Source organism: Mastomys coucha, unplaced genomic scaffold (genome assembly GCF_008632895.1).
Source record: "Mastomys coucha isolate ucsf_1 unplaced genomic scaffold, UCSF_Mcou_1 pScaffold20, whole genome shotgun sequence".
Taxonomy (NCBI): Eukaryota; Metazoa; Chordata; class Mammalia; order Rodentia; family Muridae; genus Mastomys; species Mastomys coucha.
The window spans coordinates 1839545-1849556 of NW_022196903.1; the positions used below are offsets into that span (position 1 = coordinate 1839545).

Here is a 10012-nt window from a genome sequence, read left to right on the forward strand (position 1 = left end):
GCCTCGAACTCAGAAATCTGCCTGCCTCTGCCTCCCAAGTGCTGGGATTAAAGGCGTGCGCTACCACCTCTCAGCTCAAACCTGACCATTTTTATTATGTAACTCCAAGCAGGCCTAGGAGATCTAGTGGGTTTTGTGTTTTGTTTCTTTGTTTGTTTTGTTGTTGCTGTTGGGTTTTTTTGGTGTGTTTTTTATCTCCATGGATACTGTATACATGTGGTACACATGTGGTACACATGTATACCTGCACAAAAACAAGCACATTTTAAAACAAAAGTAATTCTATTCATAAGAAAAGAGCCCACATCTTTAAGAAATCTAAAGAGAAGAAAATTCAGTGAGACATAATACATCTCCCCTTATATATCTAAGAAGGTATTTTATAATTAATTAATTCAGATAATGTCTCATTGTATATCCTTGGCTGGCCTGGAACTCACAGAAAGCCCCCTGCCTCTGTCTCCAGAGTGCTGAAAGTAAAGAGTACATCCCACCCCACAAACCAGCTAAGGGTGTTTAAATTCACTTGTAATATGAATGAAACTTAAACACACTGGAAGAAAACTTTTAAAAATTAAGAGCAAAAGGCAAGAGAGTATTAATGTGAACACACACACACACACACACACAGATTCTTACTTAAAAATTGTATCAGGAATGAAAAGTGTAAAAAGCTATAGGAAAGTAGACGCAGTGGGGGAAGGACCGTAGCTTCTCCACTGCTGTTTTTGCACAGTGCTCAGCAGGTGCCTGATAAAGAGAGAACTGATTGAGCCCAGTGAAAGGATCATCTTTAGAGTAGTTATCAGAAATGATTAACCCATGCCAAAACAAACAAATAAAAATAATACTGCATAGGTTACTTGATTTTCCTGTTCCCTCTATTACATCCTCATGAATCATAAAGCAGCTGAGGTTTTATTAAAGAAAACAGGAAGAAAAATAAGGGCTGGAGAGATGGCTGGGTGGGTTAGAGTGTTTACAAGAGGTTCTGAGTTGGAATCTCCAACCCCACTTAAAAGCTGGGCATGGCTACATGTACCTGTAACCTCAGTGCTAGGAAAGCTCTTAAGGCAATACAATGGAGAGCAATAGAGGAAGACACTTGAATGTCTTTCCCTAACTTCTGTGGGCACATGTATATAAACACACACAGAGAGAGTGGCGGGGGAGAACGCTCTAGTACATCCCTTAGGAGTGCGAAATCCCAACTGTGGTTTCTGTTGTTTTGGACAATGATGACTTAATCATCCAATCCTTTCGTCTGCATGTGATGATAAAAAGGTCATCATAAATAAACACACATTATACTTAGAGTTGATAAAAACAATCTCTCACACCCATTAGTACCCCAAATCAGGATTTACTAAAAACCTTTCCAGCTTGCCTAAGGTAAGCAAGGCATGTGTTTATTAATGCATATCCAGTTTTCCACAAATGAAATTTTGAAAAAAATGTAATAATGGAAAGCAAATTCACTTGATGCCTATTGTGCTCTGACATTTCTTATTAATGTGTTGTTTTAGATAGATAGCCATTGTTATTATCCCCTAAAATCAAAACCATCCCTTTCTTGGATTGTATCCTTAGGTAAACACTATTTAATCCTGCCTTATTCATCTGTGACCTAACATTTTTTTTCCTTAGATAATGAAAGCAGCAAGAAGTATTAATTCCCTCAGCCTGAAATATACTTGCAATTCATTCTTAAATGAATAAACTGAAAAATCAAAAATAATAAGTAACAGAAATATATAAAAACAAATACAGGCTAAATGAAATGGAGCCCAAGTTTAAGAATACTTCTGAAGTTTTCATCTGAAAGCCATTAAATTGTACAGCGAAACACAGAACTCAAATTAGGATCTTCAGAACACACACACACACACACACACACAGACACACACACACACCCAGAGCACACTATTTCCCATAGGTAAAGGGTAACTATGGAACACTGTCTCTATGGCAGGAGCTTCATGTAATTACTAATGACATGGGGTCTGGCATTAGAAACAGATTGATATTCATCCTTAGGAGGTGTGTGACCTTGACCGGCTGTGAAATGTTAACAACGATACAATATCGACATGTTCTCCCTCAGGGCTGGAATTAAGATTAAGTGAAATAATGAGGGTACCACTTCTCAATTGCTGGACATTTGATAACTAACAGCCAGGCATCTTAAAGGGAATGAGGAAGATGTGGGAAAGTGAAACAAAAGGCTTTGAGAAGATGGCTGTTGAGAGATGATTCAGGGAGAAGTCCTTTATAATGAAATTTTAATTAAAAAATACACAATGATAACGGAAATACATTAATGTCTCTCTTCAGGACGCAAGAAGGCTTTTTGTAGACAAAGTGGAAAGAAATGTTCCTCCACTGTTGTTGACAGCTTGACCAGGTCTTAGTGTAGCTGCTGCAAACCAAACTGGTCTAAACATCTGACCACATCTCTCCTGGCTTCTAGTCCTGTTCACTGAACAGGTAAGAAGTAAGATACCAGCTCTGCACCTTTATCTCCTCTTTGTGTCAAAAGTGGAATTGTACTTAGGAACAGAACCTATGGAAGATGCCTTAAGAACTGAACATTTGAAGGTTGGCTGTGCTACTGGTAGGTCAACTTCTGTGGGTTCGAGGCCACTTTGGTCTACACAGCAAGTTCCTGGCCAGTCAGAGGTACATACTGAGATTCTGTTTCAAATGAAAGAATAAATAATAAATAAGTTGAGCTACAGTATTTAGTTGTTTGATTTTATTTTTTCCAATAACGAGCCCCATTTACATTGAGCTTTCATAAGAAATTAACATGGCCATTGATCCCGTCCAACTGAATCCCCTAGGAGTCACTTCCCTCCGGATCTCCTCCAGAGGATTCTCCCTTGGGAATTAAACACAAACAGACCCTCTGCATTTTGGTTAGTCTTTAATACAATTCTAACTTGTAAAACAGCAAACAAAGCCGGAAGTACAAAATATCAAAATGTTATCTTATCAGTAGTCTTGAATACTTTCAGCAGTCACAGCATGGGGACCAAAGCCACTGACATTTTTATTTTTATCACACTCCCTGTTTCAGTAGACTCCTACATGGTGAGGCACGGGGGGGGGGGGGGGGGGGGGGGGGGGGGGGGAAGCCCCTCTGTGCAAAATGCACTCACTTCATGGAAAAGCAGCTTTCTTCTTTCTCCCTGGATCAGCATAAAACAAACAAACAAACAAACGACAAAACCAACAATAAAGTTCATTTTCTTTTGATGCTAAAAGCGCATCAGAATTGTGGGGCCTTTCCTTATTGAAATAAAAGGAACTACGTATGTGATATATTACTAGGTCAGTAGTGATGGTTAAATTCCCTCAGAATTAGCCATTAATTGAAAGATTATTTTGTTAAAACTTATTGCACTTGCATGCCAAAAATACAATTTAGAGTTCACAGTACAAGGCTCTCTGGTATAAAGTGCCTACGAGAAGTTTCCTATCATAGATGGTTGCCACAGAACTTCCCTGGAGGACAGACCCATTGTTGATATACACCGTTGTCACTGATGGCTTCTCGGATAGAATGTTTTGAATGCGGAGAACCTACCAAGGAGATACAAAATATTAATAAAGAAGCCACACACGCATACCACTCAAGCACTGACAATCCCTTGTGTTCCCCAATGACACATGACTAAGGAGGCTTGCTGCTACACACAGCAGTGACCAATCTCCTTAATGCTTAAATTAAAGTACTTTCTCCAACATTCAAAAAAAGGACTTTTTAAAGCACCTAGTCATGCCATGCCAACACAGGATTTTGTGTGATTACAGCAATTCAACATTAATAGGAATAGGCTCCCACTACTGTGCCCGCTTTGACGCTATTTCTCCATGCACAAAGCTCATGTCATGTGCTGAGCTGACAATAAGGTAATTTTAAGATTGCCAGCATACCACATGAAAGTGAGCGGGACCTCTGTCTTTATAAAAATTACTTTTGACTAGTTCCCACCATAATTTAATACATCAAAAGATTACTTTTCTCAAAGCATTTGAGCAATGTAACATTCTGCCAATTATTGGCTTAAAGCAATTACAAAACTACCTCCCAGGTTTATTGTATTATTGGTTTAAAAGAACTAACAAATCATTCTTGTGACAGTTTATTCCATTATTAGTTCAAAGGACTTGAATAATTAAGGTGCAAAAACTCAAAATATAAGAACCTCTGATGAGGGAGGATGGTTCGGGTCATACACAAAGAGCTTCTGTCCGTTAGGGTGACAGCCGACCCAGATGTCGCCCGAGGAAGGATCAATAGATAAATTGTCCACCAGCGTGCCCAACTGCAGAACCTTACGAAGAAATAATGTCAATATCTAAATGATGCAAGCAACCTGATTAAATAATTTAGAGCTAACCTTTTTCTGCTTTTGTGCATGTGGGGTCATTACATGCATCTCCCTGCACCTGCCTTTCTGACACCAATATCGTTTAAAATAAATTTAATGTACTGGCTTGAGGCCATTTTTCATCTTCCCCTAAGAAAACTTGGTGTAATCCTTCTGTTCAGATGATACTAATAACAAACTCCTTTTGCTTTAAAAGATGCACAATGACCAGTTAGCTTAAGGATGCACAATGACCAGTTAGCTTAAGGAAGTGCAACATCAAGAAGATAGGAAATTCTTAATTACCCTAAAGTATGTGTTTGTTGGCAGAAAATAATAATGGTGGGCAACTCAATTTCTACCTTCATTTATTATTGAAAAAACTGAATGTTCATAAATCTTCACTTGAAGATTCTACTATTTCTTTACAACTGTGAAAAGTCTTATTGGGATTCATTAGATGTCATCAGTACATCACGGAATAGTCCTAAATTTGTTGCCAATATCACTCAATCCACCACAGGCTGCAGTCATTGACCATCCTAGTGACAGCTGCCACCTTTGTCTTGTTGGAAGGGTGATATCTAAGAACATAGACTGGCTGCCTTGTCTAGACCCATGTTGTGGGTTTAGGGTGATCTTTTTATAATTAGCTTCACTATAATACTGCAACAAACATTCAGTTAACATCTACACAGAAAACTAAATAGTTACCTTTAGTTGAGTTAAATTCATATTAGGTTGTTTTTCCAAAACACGGATTTCATGAGCTAGTATGTCAGCAACGTAGACATACCTGTTCAGAAAAGACACTAGTTAGTACTTCCTGCCAACAGAGATACAGCAGAAAAGAGAAGGTCCTGAAACCTGCTTAGGTGTTCAGTGAGATGCCCTGGAGGAGTGCTAGGAAAAGGTCAACTTTTATTAAAAAAAAGCAAAGAAGCTCCCAAAATCACTTTAGTGTTACTATAACAATCATGAAGTTATTAAATTAGTTTTTAAAGGGTTTGTAAAAAAAAAAATTCAATTGAATATAAAGTTCACAATATTTACCACTGAACTAACAAAAAGAGTTTGGCGTTTTGGGTTTTTTTTTGTTGTTTTGTTTTGGTTTGGTTTTTGGTTTTTCAAGACAGGCTTTCTCTGTATAGCCCTGGCTGACCAGGCTGGCCGTGAACTCAGAAATCTGCCTGCCTCTGCCTCCCAAGTACTGGGATTAAAGGTGTTTGCCACCACTGCTGGGCAAGGGTTTATTTTTAAAAGAAAAAGTGTTTACCTTACACTATATAATTTAATATTTTTATCATGTACATATTGAATTATATGGCATGGAATACTTTAAATATTTCTTAACATGTATTAAGAAACATATAGAGTCTTAAGATAAATGTTAATCCAGAGTTGCATGTCTATACCTAAGGGGCTCATGAGTGAGGCTCACTGGTGAAACTGGAACTCAATATTGTATGGCAACTGCCTCACTAAGCAGTCTTCCTGTATTACACTAGACTAGCAAATTGTGTAAGCTACACACAGGACGGGGACATAACTTTGCTCTTCAAACATTTTCAGCACACTGACCAGTTCAAACTGATTTGTACTCCTTAACACCTCAGTCAGCAGCACTAGGGAAAGCAGCTCAATTCTAGAGACTGAAGAAATGTCAGGGTGCTGACAGACCATCAAAGGAGGGGGCACTCGGACAAGACAGGAGGATGAAGCTTTCTGAAAGCCATTGAGACAGGGCGAAGGGGTGTGAGTTACAGAGGGTGTCAGCAACATAAAGAGCTAGTTGTCTTATGGGAACTATGGAAACAGAACAGGAGTGAGGAGCTACTCTATGACAGGCCAGACCTTTCCTTCCTTGGTCTCACAGGAACCTGGACTCTACAGAATACTCAGAAGAAACAAAGAGCTTGATATCAAAAGGCTAGCTGTGTCCCACAGTGACTGGGTATGTTCTTTCCAGCTGTGCTGTGGTGGACACTTGCAGCCAGAGATGGGGATGGCAGAACCAGCCATACAAGGACCACAGTGGCCAGAGTTCAAAAGATAAAGGTAGGCTGAAAGCAAGCTGCAAGAAATACAGAATATCAGAAATGGAGAAAATAAAATTTGACTGGACAGGGCAGACTGGGCCAGTTGAAAATGATTTGAATGATCTATAATTGTTTTCTGTACTAAAAGGGTGAAGACAAGTTGCATCACAAAATGACAACACTTGATTTGTCAACGAATGTCAAATTTACAGCCCATTTTAATTGTGGTAGTTTAACTTGTTCAGTGCTGCAAGGGAAGAAAAAAAAAAACCCCAAGAATTAAAAACACTTTCTTCTAAGTTGTGACTGTACACATAAAAATAAGAAGAGAACTTTTGGTAAACAATTGGGCAACATATATTAAGGCTAACATGAAAGAGATGCACATGAGGTTCATTCATCGGGCGTCATTCTACAGAATGTTTATACAAGTATTCAATTAAGTGGGATCCACAGAGAAGTAACTGGTATTTTTCCTCAAGTGAACCATATTGCTTTAATGATGTCTTTGAGAGGTTTTACTTTAAAATAGTAACTGGATGTATTGTGGTGGTAAATGAGAAGCATGAAATGGTTTTGGGACAGAAAATAAATAAGCAAGTTACATAGCCATCAACAGAGAAATGGTTAAGCCAGTTTAGAATCATCCTTATGATTGAATGATATAATCAATACAATGACATTAATTAATAATTTTGAATTTTGTTTTGAAGGAGGAATTTTAAAACCTAGAATATTTCCTTTTTGTCTTATATTTAAAATGTCAAATCATTCTATTGTAGTGTTACTTAATATGCAAACTATATTGTTATACATAAAATTAAAAGCGGTATAGTGAAAGCAAAGGGATTTGGCTTTGGAGGACAATTTATTCAAAAGTGGAGCTACCAGGTGAAGGGCTGTATACTTTTTATCAGGTGAAATATTGATCCCGTTGGCTGAATCGAATCCTTCTGCCACCAGCTTCACTTCATCTGGACTGTAGTAAACAACATTTGCCCAGTGTAGGTTCAAGTATGTCTCCAAATACTTCAAGAAAGGATCGGAGAAGTAGTGGTCATTGGTGGCGTAGAAGTGGGCAGGTCCAACAGCTATGATGTCATTCACACTGCAAGAGAAGAATCCCATGGGAGAGGAAATCCAAGCCTTATGATCCCCATGTAGAAGATGAGATGAATGTTCACAAGCTTTCCACAGCAGGGATTTTAAATGCTGGGAGGTTTCCAATCTCCTACCCCAAGAAAAGGGAAGCTACAATCACATGATGATCCAAGATCAGAGGCAATGTACCCTGGCAGCAACTGTAAGAGAACAGTTACACACCGTACCATGGGGTTAGAGGTCAGGGTCTTTGGAAATCATGGCAGGATCCTTTATGGAATGAAAAAGATCTAGCCAGGTGCAGTGACATACATGCAATCCCAGAACATGGGAAGCAGAGGAAGGAGGAACTTGAGTGTAAGCTCAACCAGGGCTACACCATGAGGCCTTGTCTCGATAAATAAATACATGAATAAATGAATGAATGAATAAATAAATAAATGTATATTTAAATTTTTTATCATCATCATCATTATTTATTTGTTTATTTATTTATTTATTGGTCTGAGGGTCTCCTACAGGGTAGGCTGTCTTTCCTGGCCCCTCTACCACACAAGTCCTGGTGTTACGTGTGTGTGCCATCATGCCCAGCTGAATGCATGTTTTCTGACACATGCATTCTGGGCTTTAACAGCTACTTATAAAGAGAGAGCTGTCGGCCTGGGCCTGACTATCATTAGGCTGTCAGTCACATCTATCCCTACCTCGTTTATTCTGCAGCTGGACTTTCCTGAGGCCCCTTGCTTAGTCATTAGTCAAACGAAGGTTGACTGTTCAATTTCCACCTGCCTCCCAAAGGTGCCAAGCCGGGAATGAACAAGTATTCAATAAACACTTGCAGAGAGACAGATGATGAAATGGTCAGAGACCAGCGCTTCAAGTGAGAGACTGATATGCTAAAAACAATTACCGTTTCTAACCAGTTAGGCAAAGGTGTTATTAAATTGAAATTCCAATTATCTTATGCAAAAATTTCTGAAAGAACTGCTTTCTTCTCTGTCAAATGAAAAATTCAGAGCTACAAGCAAGGCCTTTACTTTTCTTTCTTTCTTTTTCTCTTTTTTTTTTCTCTGAAAAAGCTCCACAATTTAGACACTGCCTGGTCGGTATTCGTGCTCTTATTTATTATGAAGTGCATTCGGGGGAAGAATGATTGGACATTACATGCTTATAACCTAGATAGGGAAGTAAAGATTAAAAAATATCTATCAAGTTCAAGCTTAAAGCAAGAGTGTAGTGCAAGCTGGGCTAGGAGGGATCCCTGAGTCTCCTGTAGTTACAGACTCCCTATTCTTGCCATTTTTCCAGTAGTGGTCCCCTTCCAACGTAGATGCTCAATTCTGCAGGGATATTGACCCCCAGCTGTCATGACTGTGCTTTGTATAAAGCATGTAAGCCTCCTAGAAGACAAGCTGCTCCTCCAGGGGAAGGCCAGTATGTAACTGCTAAGTTATCTGAGATGAGGGTGACAGCCATAAGAAATGGTAGGGTTTATCAGACCGGGCCTGAGGAGTGTCATTCTGAAGTCTGCTATTTCATCATTTCTCAAGAAAGTTTGCTCAGGACACTAATCATTATAAAGAGTGGCATCATTCTGGTCTACACACTCACACACACACACAAACACACACACACACACACACACACACACACACACACACACGAGAGAGAGAGAGAGAGAGAGAGAGAGAGACAGAGAGACAGAGAGACAGAGAGACAGAGAGACAGAGAGAGACAGAGAGACAGAGACAGACAGAGATAGACAGAGATAGACAGAGACAGAGAGACATAGATGTTGAGTGTCCTTTATCAAAAATCCTTGGGAGACTAGAAGTGCTTTTTTTCTTTTTGATATCTGCAAAAACACAATGAGATCTCTCTTGTAGATGAGGCTCAAATATAAACAAAACATTCATTTACATATCATCTTGATTCTTACATAATTAGTACTGCCTGTATTCTACAGTGTGTGACAATCCAGAGGTGCACGGTCAGCCTATTAGAGGCTATACCCCTGAAGTAAAACTACACTTCCTCCTCCAGCAGTGAAAAACTGCCAAGAGATTCTCAGCAAGGTGTGGGGTCTCTTGATTCCCTTCCTATACAGGGGCAATGTTGGCTTACTTGATATTGTGCATAGCTTGCACAGGGAAGCACACAATGTTTTATTTAAAAAAGAAAGAAAATGTCATGCTATATAGAATTTTTTCCTGTGGCATCATAGCTTAAAAAGACTCAAATAACAGGACATTCTAGACTTTAGGTTTTCAGTTTGGAAATGCTTACACACCATACAAAACACACACACACATACATACACGCATGCACGCACTTGAACATGGACACCTACATATGTACATAGAAATGCCAGAGATATGGGATTGCAAACTGGTACAACCACTCTGGAAAACAGTTTGGCGGTTCCTCTGGAAATTGGACATAGTTCTACCAGAGGACCCAGCTATACCACTCCTGGCATATACCCAAAAGATACTG

The 10012-nt window shown here is 39.2% G+C and overlaps 1 protein-coding gene across 1 annotated transcript in view; it reads right to left on the reverse strand.

Moving 5' to 3' along the window:
* Positions 1-2733: 2733 nt before the first annotated feature.
* Positions 2734-10012, reverse strand: part of Pon2 (paraoxonase 2) — a 35405-nt gene continuing 28126 nt past the window's right edge. The window contains exons 6-9 of the mRNA XM_031381122.1: positions 7323-7523; positions 5091-5172; positions 4212-4340; positions 2734-3585 (exon numbers count right to left, since the gene is read on the reverse strand). Coding sequence (XP_031236982.1) covers positions 3427-3585; positions 4212-4340; positions 5091-5172; positions 7323-7523 — 571 coding nt within the window. The 3' untranslated portion in view covers positions 2734-3426. The remainder of the gene's footprint in view (positions 3586-4211; positions 4341-5090; positions 5173-7322; positions 7524-10012) is intronic.